The 23,931-nt window shown below is 34.1% G+C and overlaps 3 protein-coding genes across 7 annotated transcripts in view; 1 reads left to right on the top strand and 2 right to left on the bottom strand.

Moving 5' to 3' along the window:
* The window catches only part of LOC148601464 (ubiquitin carboxyl-terminal hydrolase 5-like), a 44,273-nt gene extending 33,696 nt beyond the window's left edge, over positions 1-10,577 (bottom strand). Inside the window, exon 1 of one of the 2 annotated variants that reach the window (XM_088556545.1) lies at positions 10,440-10,577. In XM_088556545.1, the coding sequence (XP_088412671.1) occupies positions 10,440-10,485 (46 nt within the window). In that variant the 5' untranslated portion in view covers positions 10,486-10,577. Of the gene's footprint in view, positions 1-1,698; positions 1,803-10,439 lie in introns of those variants that run through there. The other variant, XM_088556546.1, reaches the window with a different exon arrangement.
* LOC148601465 (uncharacterized) lies at positions 1,813-9,494 on the top strand. 3 transcript variants are annotated; one of them, XM_088556554.1, is made up of 4 exons: positions 1,813-1,935; positions 3,430-3,658; positions 4,197-4,400; positions 6,675-9,494. In XM_088556554.1, the coding sequence occupies exons 2-4, from the start codon at positions 3,436-3,438 to the stop codon at positions 6,923-6,925; spliced, it is 678 nt and encodes a 225-aa protein (XP_088412680.1). In that variant the 5' UTR covers positions 1,813-1,935; positions 3,430-3,435; the 3' UTR covers positions 6,926-9,494. The 3 variants fall into 3 exon arrangements, with proteins under 3 accessions (XP_088412680.1, XP_088412682.1, XP_088412679.1); XM_088556556.1 differs by lacking the exon at positions 1,813-1,935 and adding an exon at positions 2,119-2,347; XM_088556553.1 differs by lacking the exon at positions 1,813-1,935 and having other exon boundaries at positions 3,388-3,658.
* LOC148601463 (peroxisomal sarcosine oxidase-like) lies at positions 9,459-15,775 on the bottom strand. 2 transcript variants are annotated; one of them, XM_088556548.1, is made up of 5 exons: positions 15,574-15,774; positions 13,462-14,099; positions 12,575-12,696; positions 11,717-11,863; positions 9,459-10,392 (listed from the first exon to the last, which is right to left on the bottom strand). In XM_088556548.1, exons 1-5 carry the CDS (start codon positions 15,691-15,693, stop codon positions 10,148-10,150), a joined length of 1,272 nt encoding a protein of 423 aa, XP_088412674.1. In that variant the 5' UTR covers positions 15,694-15,774; the 3' UTR covers positions 9,459-10,147. The 2 variants fall into 2 exon arrangements, with proteins under 2 accessions (XP_088412674.1, XP_088412675.1); XM_088556549.1 differs by lacking the exon at positions 9,459-10,392 and adding an exon at positions 10,497-10,632 and having other exon boundaries at positions 15,574-15,775.
* Between the last annotated feature and the right edge of the window lie 8,156 nt (positions 15,776-23,931).

Here is a 23,931-nt window from a genome sequence, read left to right as displayed (position 1 = left end):
CTTTCCTTGACCCAAATTTCACATGCCCAGGGTAACGGGAAATAGGTCTCCTAGAACACTGCAACCTTAATAAATTTCAATATTGCACTGTTAAAATTTTGACGTTACACATGACAATAAGTTCATTTTTAACAAGACTTAATCATATTGACATACAATAAAACAGTTTTTGCATGAATACTCGGGAAAATTGTCCCTTATAGAGCGTATTTTACACTCGTAAACTTGTGCAATATAAAATTCTATTTGGAATAAAAAAAATATTCCTAAAAATTCATGCAATAACCCTGTATTATTGAATAAATTTTTTATAAAATTACGGCAAAAAGTATAAAATAATTACCATGCCTTTGCAACTTTTTAAGTTAAGATTTCATGTATTGGATAAAAATGGCTTATGATCATGAATTCTAAAAACATATCATCTGCAACACACAGTGCACACAAGTAATTTTCATTAAATTACACATACTTATACTTGGCGTCACATAAATAACATACTGTTAAAATTTGAATAAAAATATTTTCTACAACTTTATTGACACCTACCGTCGTTTAAATTGTCTTAAATGACTTACTCATTCGTTTAGCCAAACGGCTTCTCCCTAAACATCGAATTGTTAAATTCCGGTCAGATTTTAATTCTAGGTGCCAATATTTACATTGTAAAAAGTCGGCCATGTTTACAGTGATCGGGTTGCTAGGAGATGTTGTTTACGTTTAAATGGTTTGTCCAAAAACCGAAGAACCCAGAATGCATTTCGGCGTTATTTCGGATATCTCTGATTTATTTTATGCGAACAACGTACAATACCGAGAAGTTAATCAAGCAGACGATTGTCACCGGAGTTCGACGGGAACTTACAAACTTAGTTTGTAAACAAATCGTCCTGTAGAAACCAACATGGCGGATATTAGTATGGGATTTACCCGTAAGGATATGTTACGCATGATTTAAGCTAAAAGCGACTTGTTCAGGGAGAAGCCGTTTGGCTAAACAAATGAGCAAGTCATTTAAGACAATTTAAACGACGGTAGGTCTCAATAAAGTCGTAGAAAATATTTTTATTCAAATTTTAACAGTATGTTATTTATGTGACGCCGAGTATAGGTAACCAAATTTTATTTTGTAATGAGTTTAATTTAGTTGTATACAGAAGAAAATGATCAGAGAATATTTTTTTTCCTGTGTCCAGCAAATCTCCAAGAAAATTAATGTACCAACTGATATATTATGATGTAAAAATCCGCTAGATGACCAGTCACAGGTCCCTGCATGTGAATTTATTCAAACTCTCACAGTTTTATGACATCACAACAAACATGTGAAATGTCGAACTAAGGTTTGATGGGACAAAACAGCCCCAGTTGGGGATATTAAGTGACGACTGATATATCTATGCAAGTGTTCAGGTTTTGATTACCAGTTTCATCTTTGAAAAATGGCACAAACATTCAAGGCCCAATGTGAACATGTCTAAAATGATAACCACATAGTTATAAATAAGGAAAAAGAAAGTAAATCTTTAGATTTTCCGAAAAACACAACATAATTAATAAATGTACGTTATTTTTATGACAATTGGGATAATTTATCGCAGAAGAGTACTTCTCTATAACACACACAAAACTGTTAACAAAAGCGCTGTGAATTAATAACAAACATTGCAATTATGAGCAAAACCAAATATATTTTACCGGCGTTGCTGATATCGTGATTCAGGGAATAAAATTCGTCGTTGTCATATACTAGAATACCATAATAATGCAAAAGGTCGTTTTCTCAAACGCATATAAAACGAAGAATGCATGGACGAACTTCGACTAATCGAAAGAGTTTTCTGACAAGTCCATCATTTGCATGTTTTTGTTATCTCAATTTTGATTGGATTAAGCGGGAACTTCAAACTAAAAAATAAACAGGCTAAGTAACCGGTAAGTTGAGTCCTTGTTCTATAACTTGAAACTACGCATTTTATGAATATTTTTCAAGATTTAATCGGATATTTTCATTTCAGTTTATAGTATCATTAATAATAATAATAATATTTCTTACTCGGACAATTCAAGCACATGTTACAAACATATGGATATAAATTATAATTCAATTGTCTTGCCTGCTTACAGTTACACTTTACAGCTACCACGACCAGCAAGATAGTTCTATAACATAAAACCGCGCATTTCATGTTTATATTTCATGTTTTCATCGGATATTTTAATTGTTTTGTTTATAGTCAATATGCGAGTTATAAATGAAAAATGAAAATATCTGATGAAAACATTCAGGAAAAGATAAACAAAATGCGTGGTTTTGTTATAGAATTACCAGCAAGATAAAAATAGGGTATGTAGATAGGGAAATTATTTTATGCTTCAAATATATTTTGCATTGAGTTAATGGGGAAACAATCTATAAACTTTATTAGAGCTTGAGCCAAAATGGCCATAAAATGACTAGAGTATTGTAGGGTACATGGATAGCTGGAAAAAGACAAGTTATTTTATTTTTTTTTTGCCTTAATATGATACATGTAGCTCTCTGGCAACTTATTCTTGCTAACAGGTTTTTCTTCATCTCCTGTGAAAAAGTTCATGTCCAAAGTTTAAGACAAACGTCTAACAGATTGCTGATAATTTGCTCTAAAAAATGAGCTATCTTACAACGATTCTAGCTGCAAAATTGTGGCTCTTGATCTTTTTTTCCTGAAGTTTGAAATCTACATGAAGATTGCAAAAATCAGGAAAAAGGAAAGATCAAGAGTCTCAATTTCGCAGCTACAACGATACTCGATGAATTTACTTTTGGTGAGCAGATTGGTGAGAATTGCTTCTATCCTGAAAATGTTCATGAACCTAACCCGCCTCAGAAAATATATACATGTACATTCAGCCTTGATTGTTTTATTGTTATTGACGCATACATGTAGATTTCCTAAGATAGGAAAGGCATTCATTATTGTCTTGAAAAAGACAGTCATTTGTGTCTAAATTCTTTGATGGGCATTTGTTTGCATCATAGATTAAATAAAATGTATGTGTAAAATATTTTTTATATTAAATTTCGAAAAGTATATAAAAAACTTATAGGGTCAGACCATGTACTCTGCAATAACATTAGAGTGTGGTATGGCATTTAACAAAAGAAGATGGACATGAACATGTACATTGTGTACAATATATATTGTATATACAGTAGTGTACATTTTTGTATCTTTTGCATAATTTTTTTTCATTGGTCTTGCTTGTTCATGACTTGCCACAATTTACATGTACATGTACATGTATACCCTTGTAACTACATGTACATTTATTTTTTTATTTATTTAATTATTTTTGCTGTAGGACATTCTTATACATTGTACTTGTAATATTGATGTACACTTGAGATGAGCTGCTTACATGATATTTTCATTTTTTTTTTCTCAGAAAATCATGGGAGGCACACATACAAAGATTGACCAGGAAGAACATTTGGAAGATATGTGTACTCCACCAAGACAGAATACTAAGACACGCATGTTAGATTTTGATCCTCGTTCACCTTCAACAGAAATAACTAGGACACCCATTTTGGTTGACAAAACTCCTGAATGTCTCTTAGATCCTAGATCCCCTACTCCTGGTGTTGTCAGGACTCCTATTCCAGAATACCATGGTACTGATGCATTTCTTTCAGACATTAATATCTTCTACTTCAAATTCTTCTATGTGTATTCCATTTTTACTTCTTTTTCTTCTAATTTTTTATTGTGTGTAATTGGGTGTCACTGTACTCATATCTATCTTTTTGTAACTGCCCCTGCATGTGAATATTATGATTGTTCTTTTTTGTCAGCCTCACCACCCAGATTTTTTTTGCAAAAACACTGATGATAAGCCAGTTCCCAAAAAGCATAAATGTCTTGTGGATACAAAAATGTTCTGGAAAGACTTTCTGCGAATAAACTTTCAAAACATGTTAAAGTAAAACCTACACTGTTATATAACAAGCTGAAGCTGAACTTTGAAAGCGAAACATACAACCATGAATGTTATTATATCACATATTAAAAAAGGGGGGTTTTGGGCTATTATTTATGCGTTTTGCATAAATTAACAAAAAAATAAATGAACAAAAAGAATCTTAAAAGAATGTTGTCACATGAATTTGAAGTTCACATTTTCTGAAAATCATTTTTGTTCTATAATTTCAGGAAAATTTGATGAAAAAGAATTGTTACATGACCAGCAGGTTGAAGAAGCATTTGCAGATGCGATGGCTGAAATTGAGGAGCAGTCTAATGACCAACAGAAACTCTTAATAGAACAAAACACAGAAAATCTACCTCAGTTTAAACAGTTGACAATCAAAGATGACAAAAAGGTGGTTGCAGAAACAAAGAATCTTGTATATCAAGGTAGTATTCATAGGCAAAATATGAAATGTCAACTCACAAAATACAAGTACTTCTGTTTCTCTTACTACATTCATATTTGTTGTTGTATATGACAGTAAAACTTTCAGCATATTAATTTTATACTAGTAAATCACATACTAGTATTTTTGTTTGCAAAAAATGGTATTGTATGTGTAAATTTAAAAACAGAATTTAAGAAGCTATTGTCTTAATTGTATTTTTCAAATTGTCTTCTCAAATGCAGCAAAACTAAAGCTTTTATTTAAGGAATTTAAAAAAGAGTGCTTATGTTGTTAAATGGCTTTTCGGTGCAAAATATGTTTTTCATTAAAATGGCCATAACAATGATTTTTAAATGGCTGGTTTAAATACTTAGTTCATAAAGTTCTTGAAAATAATTACAGCAAATTATATTGAACCAACACACAGCATGTGATAAAAAGCCTGTGAAAAATGCTAGTTCTGCTAGTACAGACATGTAATTACAATGGTCGTGTACTTTAACACTGATGTACATTTATATGGGTCTAGGACATAGAGTACACCCAGAGAGGGAGGATTCTCTTACTTTTATTTCGGTGTCCAGTGGATCACAGAGTTTTACAGAGTCCACTCCTAAAATCCTCCATGTGATTTCTCCCATCTGGGAGTATCTTATTGTCTTTTTGGGAGTATTTTGGGGTCACTCCAAGTATTTGGTTACCTTGTGTATTGTAATCATGTTCACCTGACAGGTAAGACAGGATGTAGATGGTACTTCAAAGGATAATCAGGGCAATAAAAACTCCCAGCTGGGAGTATTTAATTGTCTTTTTGAGGAAGTACGCCAAGACTTTTATGGCATTTTTGTGAATTTTCTGGAATCACTGAAAAGTGACACCAAAATGGGAGTTTGAGAATGTATACAGTGAAAGAAATTAGAAGTAGACATACGGACCAATTCTATGTAAAGTCAAGCAGGTCTATGATGAAATTGGCTCAACTTGTTTTAAAATGTAAAGTGCTGTCTATGAAAAATAATGATGGGTCTATGTTGACAAAATATTCAGTTTCTAATTCTGTCTATACTCTCTGGGTGTACTGGAAACCCCCTCAATAAAAGCCCCCCAAAGACAAAAGCCCCCACATACAAACGTATGTTCCTTTTAAATTGGTATTGCATTTTGTTTTCTTTTTTTTTGTGCATTTTGTAATTGTTATTTAATAGCGTATTTAGGAAGTTTTTGTTTGTATAGGGTATGTAAGTCTCGTCATGTGACTCCGTGATTTCACGAGAATGGGTCCTAATCTACTATTCAAAAGCATAGAGATTTGTCATTTAGAGAGCGTTGAGTTCAGTGTTAAGGGCAAAAATCTTCCTGTATACAAAATACCAATAAATATGACAAGTAACTATTTCTACATGATAAATGTAGTAAGAATAACATGAACTAGAAGATGTGCATTGTTATTCAGCGTTTTGAGTACCCGGAAGTAACAATAAAATACAGGTGGGTCTTCAGTTTTCAATACGTTCTACATTGGAAATTCCGGTAAAGAAATGAAACTAGAATGAGACTTACATACCCTGTTAAAATGGTTCAATTTCTGTGTTTGTTTTTTTTTTTTGTATGTCTTTTTTTTGAAATTCTATTTTATGGTATATTTTGGAAGTTACTGTCGTGTAATAAAATGTTTTATTTCTGTGTATTTGTTTTTATAAGGGTGTATTCATTTTATATTTGATATTGTAATTCTTATTACCAGAATCATTTGAAATTTCAAAGAAAACAAAATGTCTGTTTTTAAGATATTTCCTATTTTAAGAGTGTATACTTGACAACTGTTATCATTTTATTGATATAATATTGTCTTAAAATGAAACAAAAAGTTAAAATTTCAAATTTTACTCTTTCAGTATTAATGGAAATATTATTCATAATTAATAAATCAATTTCTCATGGGGGATTTTGACCTGGGGGAGGGGCTTTTATCCTGATCCCCATTTACATACATGTACATGTTTGCTAAAAAGCAATTGACCGCTATATACCTATGAAAAAAAAACATATAAATATAGAATGATAGAAAACTGTAAGTGTATATTCTCATTTGGTAATTTAGAATTTTTTGGGTTTAGGACAGTGTTATACGGGTTCAAAATGTATTGCAATTGAAATGACGGGACTTCAGAAGTAATATGATTTGGACAGGTTTCTAGTTTATTCAGGGTTCATAGACAGGTTCACTGTACACTGTAATTGAAAACAAACTATTTTTGCTTCTATTTTTCAGATAAAGATACTACTGTGCTTCCAAAGAAAAATCGTGCTCCACAGCCCAAACAGTTGTTTAATCATAAAAACATTTCTTCAGTGAACAAAGACAATACAAGATCCCCTCTTTCCACAAGAAATATTGACATGAACTCACCATTGAATATTGTACAGAAGAAACAGTCGAAAAAAGTAGAGAAAGCCAAATCGTGTAATCTTGAAGCAATGTCTAAATTTACCATTGAAGAGAAGGAGAATCTTCATTCTTGAGATTTTAATTTACGAGATGCTGTGAAGATTAACATGATTATATTTTGTTTCTCAGGAAATTGTATTCAGATGGAACAGAGAAATACACTGTATAAGAGGTTGTGGAAGGCTGTATTTTGTGCTAGAGTTAGTGTTCCAATCATCGTTTTTTAATTTTACATTGCACTTATTCTTTATTTAATTTGAATTAAATAGTGTGTTTGGCTACAGAAAACATTATCAACATCTTCCAGGAATTTGCATTTAAGAAAAAGAAATTATTGTTCACACTTATGGGGAAAAATGTGTTTTTATACAGTGATAATGTTTGTTTCAAATTACCTCTGAAATAAATTTGTTTCCCTTAATGAAAGTTTTCAATTTCATTTATAAAAATGGCTAAAAAATAATCCCAAATAAGATGAACTTTTCCCAATTGGTAGTAAACAGGTAGGATATGTTTCTGTTCAAAATTACACTGATTGTGCTGTCTTGTCATTTTTATATCCTCTATAAAATGAATCATTTGAAGTACAAATTTAAGGTTTTGTACTGTTATTCCTAATTTACCAAATTTAAGAAAATGATGCAAATTTTCCCAAAAAAAAAGGCATGAGGTAGTTTTGAAAAAAGCCAACAATATCACTGTCATAAACTTTTACAAATAATGTAAAAGCAAAGTCATTAAAAAGTGATTTTTTTTATTTAAACTTGCATAATTTACAACATTGTATTTTTATTACATTTAGTAGAGTACTGCATTGTTAATGTACATGTAACTACTGTAGGGAAAAGTTATTAAAAAGATCGTGTCAGAAGCAATAGAAATTTTCAACATATGGCATTACATATATTGGGTTATTGCGTCAGGTTTTATAACATGATTTGATTTTTTTGTTTTCTGATTTGCCTACATGTTACTTTTAGGTCATGTTAAATCCCAACACAAAGTACCTCAAATTCGCTAAAATATAAGTCTTCACGGTTAAGTTGTAGTCCGAGGCCCAAGGCTTGTCAAAATGGAGGTGGGCCTGTAAAATTAACTACTACGGGCCAACAGTCACTATATAAACATTTCTGAAAAATGTATTTCGGGCCTGTGAACTGAAAAGTTAGTTGTGAAGAATAATTTATACAGTTAAATCTTACTGCTCGCAAAGTTTTATGCTATGAAATATACATCAAAAGGGGTCATGCAGAATTTAATAGTGTTTATCTTTAACCTTATACATGTATGAAACCAAAGTAGAGTAATACAAATAATATGTTGATTTATTTTATTATTTCATGAATAGATTATTTTCTGTTTTCTGATTGGTCTAAAAAGTACTTTCGGGTCATGTCATACATGTATCTTGACAGTGGTTCAAATTAGCTCAAAATTCTTTCCACTTGCATGGTTGATCAACAGTGGTCGCATGGAATTTTAATAGCGTATCATCACTATGGTTTTACCCTAAAAGCACATTGATTCATGTAATAAAACAATTTATCAAGTTGCTATTGTGATTAACAGATTTACCAATCAAAAAATGGAAAAAATTATTTATTTAAGAATACATTTTCTCAGGTTGATAAATCACAAAAGCAACTAATATCTACATGTAAGTTATTACATTTAGAGCCTTATTACATGTACATGATATTTGTTGCACAACCTTGTGAAATAAAGTACTTATATTCACAAATATAAATGCAATAACCTTTTACATGGCAATGAATACTTTGGACATTCTTATTACAAGTGTTTTTTTTATATTGAACTAGTCATAATATTAACCCAAATTTTACATTTGAACTAGTGAAATATACATCTCTCTTTCAATTTTTTTCATTGGGGCCATTAATTCTGAAATTACTATTAGTCGATCGGCATTATTTATCTACATAATATTCACCTCTGGCAGTATAAATAACAAATAAATGCATTATTGATTGATAGACTTCCACAGTTTAATATTGAAACTTGACAATAGGGCATTATTATCAGTCAATTTCAGAACATTTTGGTTCTTTACCTAAAATGAGTAAAGCTTCCATGCAAAAACATTTATTACAACATAAAGGATTATTATATTGATCATTTTTTGTGAAAAAATTGTTGTAAAACAGTTTAATATGATTTATTAGTAAAATGTATGTTTCATAACTGCTTGGTATAAATGTATATTTATTCTGAATATAAATAACATTGTAATTAAAATGCACTACCGGGGGTTGGAAAGGCAAGAGGCCATTTGCCCTTTCTGACTGGGAATGGCCCCTTCATCTTTAGGTAAACTATATAGAGTCTTAACAAATGGCCCCTTCTCAAAATTTCCTTCCCAACCACTGCACTACTATTCAGTGTTGTAAAATCAGTCATTAACATCCACACTTTCTAGGCTAGTATATTCAAGAAATTCATTAGGAGTATTTTCTATCACTTCATTTAATTAGGTATTTTTTGTTTCACCATTTCTAAAATTGAAAACTGTTTAAACACTATAATGGATGTTTATGTAGCAATAATTGTGAAATTTGTACATGTATCTCAGACTAAGAAAAGACACTCCAATTTTTATTTGTTTAATAAACTAATAGATATTTAGATGTATTCTGCTTAGGGAAATGCATAGTATGTATCCATTTAGGAAACAAAATGAATTCTTAGTAACTCAGAAAACTGCAATACTACATGTACATATGCAACCCAGTATTAACAGGCCCTATACATTTGTACTCAGAGTAGATCTCCAAAACAATAATCTAATTAGAATTAGACCTATCAATTGTTCCCTCCTGTCACTGCATGTAGGAATAACACTCCATTCTATTTTTTGTTCAGATGACCTTTTCAGAATCCTCAGGGTTTTTTTTCCTTTGAATAATGCTTTCAAAATCATGAAAGATGAATTCTAATTGACTGATCAGAAAGGTCATCAGAACATAAAGTAGAAAAGAGTGTCGTTAGATCCTACATGCAGTGACGGAATGAAAAAATTGATAGGTCTAGTTTTATCTGGATTGTCCAAAACAAATACAAAAAAATGGATATGTATTTTCAAAAATGCCATTTATATTAAGTTTCCCATGGTTATGTCATTCAGACAAAACAAATATACAGGATCTACAGATTTGTTTCACTGATAAATATAAAGAGAATGGATATGGTGAATTGAATATGTCAAAGAAACAACAACCATACTGGGATGTAAATGTCAGCTCAAGGCCAGTCTTTCAGCTAAACAAATTGTAGGTGAACTACAGCTTAGCTTGTTGTCCTTTGAACTTAACCCTAAAAGCATCTCTAGATATTGTACTGTCCCATTCATTTTTCATAATCATAACAGCAGCAAGTCTTCCTATTTCATCACTTGACTTAGCAGCATAACCGTTCCCACCCACTGCCACGCCCAACTGGGAGTGGACCATGTCTATATATGGTCTGTCAGTTGATGTTTGTGTAATGACACAGCAATCTCCTTGGTGGGAAACTTTGTTTACACCTACAAAAAGATCAACTATTTAGGTATAGAAAAAATGTAGTTCTTACCAGACTGATTTACATGGTAACTGAATAAATTAGTAACTGCTTTCATTTTTAAATCTACTACTTTTGTGTCTTAGAATGGTATGGTGCTGTTGTCCATAGACATTTGGTGTCGTTTCAGGGCTGTAGGAATGTTGTGCCTGTGCTTGTTCCACCTGTTCAGGGTTCAACATCTGTCGTTACATCAGGTTGCATCCTTTAAAGCATTTTATTTCATTGAAAAAAAACTCGTGTAGTGTATGATTTACACCTACATGCAGAGGCGGATCGAGAGATTCTCAAAAGAGGCCCCCGACTGGCTTAAGCGGGGCGGACTAGGTCATGGCTCAGTGATTCCCTACAATCAACTTAATTTTTCAGACCTAAGGGGCCTCCTTTGATCCGCCTATTACATGTATAGTAAACATACTACCAGGTGCAGATCCAAGGAAAGTTGTGTAAGGCTATACCCCCACCACTACAAAAAAATTAACAAATCTGGAAAAATCATTGTTTGCATGAAATTCTGCTTACACAAATTCAATATTCTATCCCCAATATTTTTCAGACTGGCCTTGCTTCCATTTACACTACCCTACATGAACATCTTCATTTGATATTTTTTTTAAATTATTTTTTTTTTTTAAATAAACCCACCCATGGCATCTTGCAAACAATTGACACGATATGTGTGTATTTTATAACAAGTCCAACGGAAGGGCTACGGTACACCAATGCTATAAAATGTATGCTAGAGGTCGTCTTGCAAACTGTTTTCCGACTTGGTGCCATAGAGGAACGGAATTCCAACTTCTTACATCGTAGGATAGAAGCAAATTATCAGCCATGCTAAGGCACAGAAAGTTCGTCCCCCAAATATGGACATTTAAAGTCCCTTACATGTAAACACAAAATGAAGAATAGAAAATAAAAAAACGAGAAGGAAAGTATTCATTCTTAAAACAAAGCACTTGTGATTTAATTTCTACTGCTGACAGTTGTCTATTTCTCAAAAACGGCCATTTTTTAATGTCATTTGTTTAGCTTTAATTGAATTTTGAAAGTTGCTTTTTTTAGTTTTAGTGTGTAAATACTAAAAAACGAATCGTTAAACTAACGTTCAATGTCGTTAAGGAAAAAAAGTAACTGTATGATTTTGTAAAAAGCGGAAGGGTCCGATCACTTAAAGTTTCAAGGAGGGTTCCAGGCCATCATTTACTAAATTTTCAACAAAATTGATATTTTCCACCCCTAACGCAATTATGGCAATTTTTTCGACCTCAGCAAAATATACATATCACCTTTGATAACATTTGTGATTAATTCGGCCGTCGTATCTACTAAGTCTGGTGGTCCATAGCTACAAAACCATGCCTTCATCTCTTCAATGGTTGAAAATTGGACCTTGAAGGCGTTGTGGAAGTGTCCAAGCTTCAGGTAGTATTTTCCTGAAATACGTGGGTATTTGGTTATTTACAGAATATGGGGAGCAACTATTTGATTAAAGGGAAGGGGGGGCTAGAATGTAAAAAAAAAATGATTTTTTTTATTTTGAGAAAATGTAGGCCCTCTTAATTTTAAATTTAAAAAATATATGTATTAAATAAAATATTAGGACAACAAGAGATCCTGTCATTCATTGTTTTCGGTATGGCTAGCTCTGCCTTTTTCATCCTTTTCAAATTCCATCCTAGCATACTGTATCGTAGTGCCGGACTTTTTTGCATTTCACTAATTTCGAGGCTCTTGAGAAATGGGAAACTTGCTTAAACTAGAAATATTTGGAGTAAGATCACAAGAGAATTTCCCGTGCTTCAAGATGGTTTACATCATGTTTAACCCTTGAATTGGGTTGTCTTCTCTTGCAGTGACCTTGCATTAGTAATGTCTGAAAAATATCAAAGTCCATTGAGTGGTTTAAGAGAGGCTGCGCATTAGCGATGTCTTAACATATAAAACTCTAAAATTTGAGTTATTTCTCTTTGCAGCTATGATACCATAACTATCTTCATTCGTGAACATCTAATTATAATGTATGTCATATGAAAACTTCATCGAAATCCGTTCCGCAGTTTAGAAGGACTTTCGCTTACAATATATCATAACAGACGAACGGATGCACCGACAGACATCAGATAAACAAACAGTAACAAGCTTACCATCAGGATACTTAACTGGCGGCAACATATACCAAGAGATATTATCTGAATCGGTATCACGTGGGAAACGAGGTGTCCAGTCTCTAGCTCCTTTCCCGTCATAGATCATACCGGGCATAGTTCTAGGTATCATGGTATTTTTTTAAAATAAATAAAATAAATAATAATACAATTTTATTCACATGTTCGAGTTTTGCAATAGTAAGACAATATAATACTGAAAAGTAGCAGCAACGTTTGTATTGTTTATGCATTCGGGATTCTATACTCCCTGATAAACCATGGAAATATACATTTTTTTAGATTTGTATAGCACGATTTTCGCAGCCTGGATGGTAATTCGATCGAACCAGTGACGCGCTTGTAAACTGACAGTTTTATCGATCGAGTAATACGAACTAGTGATGCGCTGTTGCAGCTATTGACGACGCACTGTAATGGTTTACAGCGATTGAGTAATGCATGTGAACCAGTGATGCGATGGTTTACAGCTTTATTCAAATTCAAATTCGAATTTATTTTTTTTTATTATTCCAATCATTCCAATCTCGAGACCAGGAGGCATTTACCTTCAACATTAATATCCATCAGATGACATATAAGACATTGGTGATTTTTCCATGTCCCTGTCTCTATTAAAAGTGGAACCATATTTTGTTGATTTACATACAGCATGCCCCTATCCCAATTTGGTAGACCCTTGTGGTCTACATGGTCACTTCAACCACAGGGGCTTACTCCCACTCTTAAGTATGCAGCCCAACTATATAATACGTCCTTGTTATATACTGTAGTGGGGCTGCATATTTCATAGCGGGAGCAAACCCCTGTGCTTCAACCATTTCTCCCATGACTATCCCTCTATATCATTACGTGCTTTTTTTTACCTTAGATCCTTGTAATCAGAGGTCGATATTTTAACCTTTGCAACTGTTATTGGCCTCAAACGCAAATCTAACTGTAATCCACTTGGAAGAATATTCCGGAAGGGCGTAAACGCTCCGGTAGCAAGTAGAACTCGTTTGGCAAAAATTGTGTTTCTGTCCGTTTGAACAACCATTAGGTAGTTGCCCTTTTCTACAATTCGTCGAACATCATTCACTACATCTGGATTATATATACACCCGTTTTTAACAGCAACAGTGATTTGTGCTTTTACCAAACTTCTTGGACTGATATATCCAGCATCTGTAGTCTCCATCATACCGTAGTCATCATCGCTGACGTTTAAGTATGGGAATTTCTTTTTCATGTCTAAAAACGTCAATGTATCAATTTTTAAATTTTGTTCTTTGATAACTGATTCGTTCTTTGACATATAGTCACTGCCTTCAGTGCCAATTATTAGTGTACCCACTTCTGTGTAGAAATCAATCCCCGATTCCTTTTCAAGAGATCTGTATCTTGCTATTGACCTTTGAGCCAAGGTGGCCCAAATTGGGTCAGAGGCTAGTTTTCGGGTCAACCTCCCCTCATCGTAATGTGCACCATATATTTCCCTTCTATTACTTATTGATCTCTTTTCCTGAAAAAAAAACATGAACTACAAAGAAAATATTTCTTTATGTGTTTAACCGGTAAAACGATAATTTACGACAGGTTACATCGTGGTGACCATACCGAAACTAAGTGACGAATCCAGGGACGTCCGAGGTTTGGAAAACGATTTTGTGCCGAAGTAGGACGAATTAAAGCCTGCATCCCTTTGGTAAATTTCTGGAATAGATTCCTGGAAATCCCCTCAACAAAATTTCCGTATCCGCATTGTTGTAACTGTTCTGTAGAATTGATCTAGCAAGAATTTGAACTAACATGAGTTCTTTCGTTATAGACAGTGTATTATACAGTAACATTTTGTGCTTCATCTTTCGGCCAAACTAAAATGAAAGGACTTCATACCTTACGATTCAATTGGAACTTCTCGGCCATTTCCGCTAAACTAAAAAAATAACTTCTGTGTAACTATCTAGAAAGGCTGTGGAGTTTCGATCGCCAAATACTCAAACCGAAGTCCAATTTTACTTATTTTTGATTTTTGCCCTATTAATTACAAAGAAATTGATTCATTTTGCCTCGTATCTTTGTAAACAATGATAATAAATAACTCTATTTGGTAGATATCTTACTTTGGAATGCTTGAGTTTTTTGTGTGTGACGTTTTGTCTCCCTTCACTTCAGTTTTCATTTGTCATCATTTTTATTCGATTCGTTACATTGTGTATGTAGATCGTCGGTGCAATTGCTCACGTTAAGGCCATGATTTTTTTTTTTTTTTTTTTTTTTTTTTTTTTTTTTTTTTGGGGGGGGGTGGGGGGGGGGGGGTTTGATGTATTTAAAAAAATCCCAGTGCTGATGCATTTGCGTTCTTTTGCATCACAAGTTATTTCTGCTATTGTTAGTTTTATTGTTTCTGTGTTGTGTTTTACACCTCCCCATCAAGCCCCTAATACATTTATTTGGTCAGGGGCGTAGCTAGGCCTGTATTAGTAGTACGCAAAATTACGGCGAGGGGTCTTGGGGGGGGGGGGGGTCGCGGAAAAGTACAAAATTTCCGGAATTGATGGTTTTGATATCGCGAATTACTTTATGGTGCATATTGGAGTATCATTATGTATTAAAAAGGATTTGTGCATTGCATAAAACCTTTATTTCATCTTTAAAATGTATGTATTTATTTTTGTTACTTTTTCCGAAAGTACGCAACTGCGTATTTGCGTATAGGCAGCTACGCCCCAGTTGGTAATACAAATAACCTACTCTATAGCCTGACCGCTATATTTCCTCTATATACTCGCATATATTCTAATCATATATCAGTTGAATTACGCTTAACTATAGAATGGTACAGACGATCGAGTTTCCGATTCTGGCGCAATTGAAATATATTTAAAATATATATGGCCCAAACGATATCCCTAAAATATGTAATTCGCAAAAAAAAAGAAAAGAAATGATTCTCCCCGCTTATGTAGGTATTTCAATCGTAGCCCAGTTCTTACCTTTGGCTCCTCTGGTCCAATTAGGCACACTTTTCCCCATTTGGATGCATGTTGAGCTGCAGCAGAACCTATTAAACCAGCTCCTACTATGCATAAGTCGTAGGCATTATTAGAAGCCATTATGACTGTATTGTAAAGTAAATGTATAATTTACGTACGGGTCAAGTTCGGGCCATACAAGCATATAATGCAGGAGGATATTTCTGTCGCTCAACGGTGACCAGGGATCACCCGCCTAATCACGATCTCTTTTCATACGCAAAATATAGTTCGTTACAAATGAAAATGAACGTAGGGAAAGATAAACATAACAGTGTACACTATATACAATAATAGCAATAACAACAAAATATAAAAAATATAAAAAAAAGAAAAACAATATAGTTTTTACAGACAAACAGAAGCTGTGCTTGTAGCTCAACGTTAAATATATTACTGAATGATTATGATATCATTTGTTGGCTGATTTCGCAAGATTAGACTGTTTAAGTGCAGCTCCACAGTTGGATTTTATTTGATTTTTATAACATACATGGTTAATTTTCAATTTTTCTTAACTTTCTTAATTGACTATAAAAATATACAAATAGATTTTACATTTATTTACCAATGATCCATTTGAAAATACATATAGATATAACATTGGGTTACTCATGGAGATCTAGATGCTTCCAAAAGTATCTAGATACTTCGCAAAAGAAGCTATACCTAGATAGTTTCGAGAAATTTTACCTTTTTGGACAACTTTACTAAAGTCTTACCCCTACCAATGTTTGTCAGAACATAACTGTGTAAGACCAAAAGACTACCTGAAATATTGCACAAAGCATTTCTAAACATGATATAGACAACTCAGGGTACAACACTTCTAAACTAATGTAAAAATCAATAGCAGATAATTTGATTATAAAAAAAGCAGAGCATTGCAACTCTCATTTGAGGTAGACATTCAGAATGCCACACCCTTGACATGTTGACAAATCTGAATCTGAATACCCTACAAATGAGAACTGTAACTTTATTAAATAACACTATAACAATAAAGTTGAAAATGATAGCCCTTTCCGTATATCCGTTACATCCTTTATTTCGTGCATTATAAAGCTAGTACACCGTTGCTTCTAGGAGATAATTCGACTTTCTTTGTTGATATAAACCACTAAAATCCCTAAAAATCTTTCGTAGCCAATCATTAGCACGATAGGAGTGACGCTGACAATCAGCTGACTGTTTCTATACTTGGGTTAATTTTCGTTTTCGTGCTAACATACATGTATATACTCAATACTGTTAGACCCGGTTTGCACTCATCTTGGCTATCGTTTGGGGTCTCTCACGGACGGCGTAAAGCATCAAATCGTTTACACAGTCCCCGGGCATAGTCTAACCCGTGAATGTGGGTCATTGTTGATTCGGGGAAATTAGTTGTCATGTGACCACGTTCATTCTTTACATTCATTAAAATTAATGCATTATAACCTGATTTAATGTCGGTCGGTGATCTAGTGATTCCATTCGTAATATGCACGCTATATACAGTGTTGTATAGCCGACAGCAGCATTTGCTGAGTCTTTGACCCAGCAAAATACTTTTTTTGGGATAAAATCAACACTTTCAAGTGCATGTAAGACGGATATTGGTGCATCCCAGTCAATTGATGAGATATTTCCAAGGCCAAAAAAATAATGTTATGTTTTCGACCACTACTCTAAAATTTTGTAGGGTCGGTAGGTAGGGATTTTTATTTTCATTTGATATTTTTTAGATGAAATAAGTCATAAAGGTGCAATGAAAACCAAATATGGAAAGACTAAACACATAATAGACTTAGTCCACAGCTTAATCCCTTTTGGGATTCGGCACATGAGTATTGTATTGACAGAGGTGGTAAATACAAAAAAATATCTCAAGTGCCGAATTCCAAAAAGGATTATCCATGACCAAGAGCACAATCATGACGTGTGTTTTCAATTATCTCTTTTTTTCTCTGAAAGACAATCGACGGCAGAATTGTTATTCTTCAAAATTTCAAATAAAACCTTTGAGTAGGGGTCTGAAGGAGGGTCAGTAGGATGACCGGAAACAGTTTTAGGCCTAAACGGATGGTCTATTTATTTACTCCAGTAGTGCTAAGATTGTCTGGCAAGCTTTTTTCTGACTTGGCTTGGGGTATCTCAAACAGTGTTGTGAAGTGCTGAATGTACATACACGTTTGTTGGTTCTGAAACCAAATGATACTGGTAGTGCCTCTTGATATATTTTATGCAACTGCAAAACAACGATACAGTTTTTGTCCAAGGAAACATTTTTCAGGCTACAAATGTGGTATGTGACTATTTAGAATTAGATAAAATTGTTTGATACAATATTTAGTTGAAATATTGATTTTGAAGTGTTAATTGTGAACCAGTACCAATGGATTTAGCCTTAAAGTCCTTTATATGCCGGTATTGTATTTTTGTTTCATAAGAATTTCGAATGTTTTTCGTTGAGTACATGACTGTATGTGCGAAAAATTTCCATTATGCAGTTTTATTCTCCTTTACTACAGAACTGTTTAACTAGGACTAATGTAAAAACAAAGACATTATAGATGTAAATTCTTAGCAAATCATACACTACTAATTTGGTCCTAAGGAAGAGTAATTGACAGGCTTTTTAGGGAATTGAAAATGGAGCATGTCCAAATTCCGACTTTGCCGAGCTTTCTGGACGATGCAAAAAACACATTCAACCTACCGGTGCACCTGGGCCATGCTCTCAATTTTAATTGGAGTTCGAGTTTCTCATTTACTTTTGTATCATTTTAGTTACTTTATGTTCATTGTTGTGTTTGTCTGTTTCCATGTCTGGTCTTTGTTCCTGGATTACATTCCTTTGATTTCCGCTAGAATTTTGGTTTCATTGGTTACTCTTAATTCAACACGAAACGTATGTATGTTCAAATTTGCTCTTTGGGCAATACCAGTCTGCAACAATACTTGCCGTTCGGGCAATACCAGTCTGTACACTTAACATAAAATCATAACGTGAATCAATAACATGATTCCAGTGATGAAAAATGTCATGGAGTGTGTAATCCCTCCCCCTTTTGTATGCATCTCGTTTTTAGAGCGTAAGCAATACTTCTGCAGGCGCAAGAATCCTAAATTTAACCTATACGCGGAATTTACCGTGTAAAGTTTCAAAATTTAGGCTGGAGACGCTGTCATTTTTTTAGAGTACGATAAAATCAAGGGTCGGGGTACATTCCCATCATTCATATGAGTAGTTGTTGTTGTTGTTGTTCGGGTTTAACGTCCGAGCAGCAATATTTCAGCTATATTCAGACGATGAACACGAAATTGATGATAAAATGAACATGAAATGAGAAAAAAAGGATGGGACACAAGGATAATAGGGTCGACAAATTTTGATTGCCAATGGAAAAGGGGGGATGGGTAAGGTCGGGCAATTTAGCCTCCTGTGGCGGAGCGCAAAGGTTCCTACTCCTATCGAATACCACAGCAGGGTTCTTTAACGTGCGAGGAACGTGGCATCTTTCCCAACACGGTGCACCACTATGGTTTGCGGTCAGGTTTTCCGTATTATAGCCTGACAACCCCAGCATGTAACACGCCAGGGGTACCCCATTCCACCACCTGGGGCACACATCCCAGTTGCTCTGTGGGCAGAGCGCCTAGCCCCAGGCTAGGTTTCTGAGCACTATTTAGTCGCCTTATACGACAAGCTTAGCGCTGCTGCAGGCCTATTCTTTTAACACCCGGACCTGCACGGTGTTTCATATAAGTAAATAAGCATGTGAAAAACCTACCTGCTTAACTTAGTCACACCTTCTTGGCAATAAAAAGACATATGTATATAGAGATATGACAGAAACATACAAAATATAAAAACAAAATTTTGACCCCATACGCTACAAGACAAATCCATTTCTCCAAAAAAATTTTGTTCAGACTAATACAGCCAATAACAATTCAACCCGTGTCAGGACAACATGACTTGTGAAGACATAAGAATGTGTTTTTATTTAAGGATCTTGATTAGAATAACTTTCCGTTTACACAGAGTATATTCTCATGACTTCTTTGTATATCATTAGCATGAATCCAATACCTTCTTCTCAATAATTAAGTGTATCAGGAATAATACACGTATATACATCTGAAATAAATTTTGGTAATTGTGATAGAAGTTTACTCTATCATTTTAAAATTATAGTGCATGCATAGCATAGCTTCAATAAGAGTAAATAAACAGTGAATTAGAAAAAAAAATTTTCAATCAAAATGGAGCACATTTTTTCATTCTTTCTGGTTATCAAAAAAGGAATAACTGATCATTTAGTTCTTCCCGGGTCTTTCAAGTCAAGATGTTTGAAACATAGATACTGGAATATGGTTCGCATTGTCCAAAAACGTCCAAAAAGTTCAAATTGGGAATCCTGAATAACCCTATGTTATATCTATATGTATGTACAGAGGACCATGGGTAACCCAATATATGTACAGAGGACCATTGGTAACCCAATATTATATCTATACGTATGTTTATACAGGGGACCATGGGTAACCCAGTGTTATATTTGTATATATGCTCTTAAAGCGAACCAATTTTATATCTATATGTATGTTCTATTGGGGACCAATGAAATTCCAATGTTATATCTGTAAGTTAGTTCATATAAGTGACCATGGGTAACCAAATGTTATATCAATATTTATGTTCCTATAGGGGACCATGGGTAACCAAATGTTATATCTATATGTATGTTCCTACAGAGGACCATGGGTAACCCAGTATTATATCTATATGTATGTTCCTACAGAGGACCATGGGTAACCCAGTGTTATATCTATATCTATGTTCCTACAGAGAACCATGGGTAACCCAGTATTATATCTATATGTATGTTCCTACAGAGGACCATGGGTAACCCAGTGTTATATCTATATGTATGTTCCTATAGGGGACCATGGGTAACCCAGTATTATATCTATATGTATGTTCCTACAGAGGACCATGGGTAACCCAGTATTATATCTATATGTATGTTCCTACAGAGGACCATGGGTAACCCAATGTTATATCTATATGTATGTTCCTATAGAGGACCATGGGTAACCCAGTATTATATCTATATGTATGTTCCTATAGAGGACCATGGGTAAACCAGAATTATGTCTATATGTATTTTCCTACAGAGGACCATGGAAAACCCAATATTATATCTATACGTATATTTATACAGGGGACCATGGGTAACCCAGTGTTATGTCTGTATTTATGTTCTTAAAGAGGACCATGAACAAACCAATTTTATATCTGTATGTATTTTGCAATAGAGGACCACTGGTAACCAAATGTTAAATATATTTGTATGTTCCTATAAGGGACCATTTTTAACCAATATTATATCTATATGTATGTTCCTATATATGGCCATGGGTAACCCAATGTTATATCTATATGTTTGTTCCTATGGAGCACCATTTGTAACCCAATATTATATCTATTCTATATGTATATGTTCCTATAGATAGAATAAATGCTGTTCTTTATAAGCAGTTTACAGCTATATCGTCTACGGAGAAGCTCTTAAGAATGAAACGAAGTTTCTCACTTTAAAAAAAAAGGATTCACGTAATAATTACATCTATGTATCGGGATTTCAATCTAATATTATACATTAATTCAACAGTAAAGTATTGTAAATCCTTTATTTATATATGTGTGTTAGTGTGCGTGCGTGTGCGTAATTATTTAGCGATAACTGTTCGGCAAAATGTTATCCTTTTATTTTCTATGCAACAATCCCACGTTTTTGTAAAGTGAAAGTAGATATAAATAACCTCCAATAGGGTATGTAAGTCTCGTTCTAGTTTCATTTTCTTTACTGGAATTTCCGATGTAGAACGCATTGAAAACCGGAGACCGATCTGTATTTTAGGTTACAGACCACCAATTCAACCAATGAGCATTTGGAACGTAGGCAAAAATAGTCCTACGCAGAAATTACACCTGTTCCTCATAGTGCTGTGAAAAAAAGTTCCCATCTTATTTAAAAAATTTAAGCAGTTTCTGAAAGGAAAAACATTTCTGTACATTTTATATGTGCATTTTGCTTCTTGTGATGTGAAGCCTAATCTCCATAATGATTTTTAAATATACCCCTATCTTGTGAAAACACTGGGATTTCCCATGCTATTTATAGACCCTTCACTTCCGGTGACCAGTACTGCACTGCAAGTCTGCTAACCCCACATGCCATTCTGACATATGTCGAATCATGCTGATATATAGTCCTCTGCAGGTTAAAGTTAAGGTAAAGTCCAGAGAAGCCATTGAATATTGTGAAATTAGCACAGAAGCCTATGGAAAGTGGAATTAGTGGTTTTTAGCCTTTTATTGTTTACTTCCGGGTACTCGAAACGCTGTATAACAATGCAAAATCGTCTAGTTAATGTATTTTCTTACTTCATTTATCATGTAGAAATAGTATTTTCGTTTGTATTGGTATTTTTTACACAAAAAGTTTTTTGCCCTTAACACTGAACTCAAGGCTCTCTGAATGAAAAATCTCTATGCTTTTGAATGGTAGACTAGGACCCATTCTCGTGAAATCACGAGGTCACATGACGAGACTAACACACCCTATGTGTGTAAATTAGTACGCAATCATCTGGCACTATTTAAGGGTGATCTCTGGTCACCGTTAAGCGACATAAATATCCTCGTGCGCATATGGTATCAGTCTTGCATAACATATTCATGAGTGAGTGTACGTCAAAACATGGCGGCTAATAAATGTAGTGCACTTCTTTTTTGCCTTTTCCTGTTTTTGTTTCTTGGCAAATGACTATCAATTTTCATCACAAGTACAGGGTAAATATCAATCTATGACACAAAAAAATGTTTTTGAGAAAAAAACAGTATTTTCATGAAAAATAAAGCTTCAGAAAATGGGTCTATTTTATGAAAGTAGAAAAATCTATTTTTTGTTTGACCTGTCCTGGTGTACCAAAGTTCGTGCCTTTTTTTCTAAAATGGACTTAAAAATTATTTTTGACATTTCCTTAATTGAAAAACATGGTCAAGCGTTAGATTGAAACTCCTTGTCTATTTTTTTTTAAAAATCATAAAAAATTTAAGGTATATCATAGAAGCCAATAGGGCAAAGAATACAAGACTGAGGCCATATAATAGGTACGAGAACGAAAAATTTAGGACTTTTTACTCAGTTCATTTGTCATGTTTACCCCATCTTCGGGTCATATGTATTAATTTCAGAAAATGATGGTAAAATTTTCTACAATTTATATATAAAGTCCTGTTTGTACATATCTTTGGGCCAGAGAAGTTTCATTCAGTTTGCGCCGGTGGAATTTTTTTAATCTGCTCAAATGTGTATATTGAAATGCACTTGTTTTGGTCTCGTGCCGTTGCGTAATATTTCATTTTATTTGTTTATGATAACCTGCCTGGGTAATAATTTAAAGTACAGATAGGTCAGTATATGTATATCCCAGGTGTTAAAAGATAGGACTATTACCCTGTATGTGTTATGTCTTACCGAAAGTTGTCAGATTCAAAATTTCAATAAACAGTATGTACTAAGTTACTGAGCCAATTTCGATCACATGAGCAACTTAGAAATAAAAATAGATTTCCTGTCTAAATGATCGACTTTCCTTAAGATAAAAGTTAAATTAATTAAAATGAGCTGAATGAAAATTTGTTTAAAGGGGACGGACATTGCTGAAGTGGGTCCGTTCCAGAAGATTAAAAATAGGGCATTTAATTAAACAATGGAATATTAACTGATATCCTGCCACTTTGTGTTGTATATAATATTCATGTACACATGCTTGTTTGTTTGTTTGTTTGTTGGGGTTTAACGTCCGAGCAGCAATATTTCAGCTATATTCAGACGATGAACATGAAATTGATGATAAAATGAACATGAAATGATGATGAAATGAAAAAGGGATGGGACACAATGACAATGGGGTCGACAAATTTAGATTGCCACTGGAAATTGGCAGAGATGGTTAGGGTCGGGCAATTTAGCCTCCTGTGGCGGAGCCCTATGGTTCCTACTCCGGGAGAATACCACAGTAGTGTTCTTTAACGTGCGAGTAACGTGGCGTCTTTCCCAACACGGTGCACCACTATGGTTTGCGGTCAGGTTTTCCGTATTATAGCCTGACAACCCCAGCATGTAACACACCAGGGGTAACCCATTCCACCACCTGGGGCACACAACCCAGTTGCTCTGTGGGCAGAGCGCCCTAGCCCCCGGCTAAGGTTCTGAGCACTATTAAGTCGCCTTATACGACAAGCTTAGCGCTGCTGCA

The sequence above is a fragment of the Perna viridis genome, chromosome 12 (assembly GCF_037379345.1).
Source record: "Perna viridis isolate PV_CMFRI_1.1 ecotype Kerala chromosome 12, ASM3737934v1, whole genome shotgun sequence".
Lineage (NCBI taxonomy): Eukaryota > Metazoa > Mollusca > Bivalvia > Mytilida > Mytilidae > Perna > Perna viridis.
This window is presented reverse-complemented; position numbering and strand designations above follow the sequence as displayed.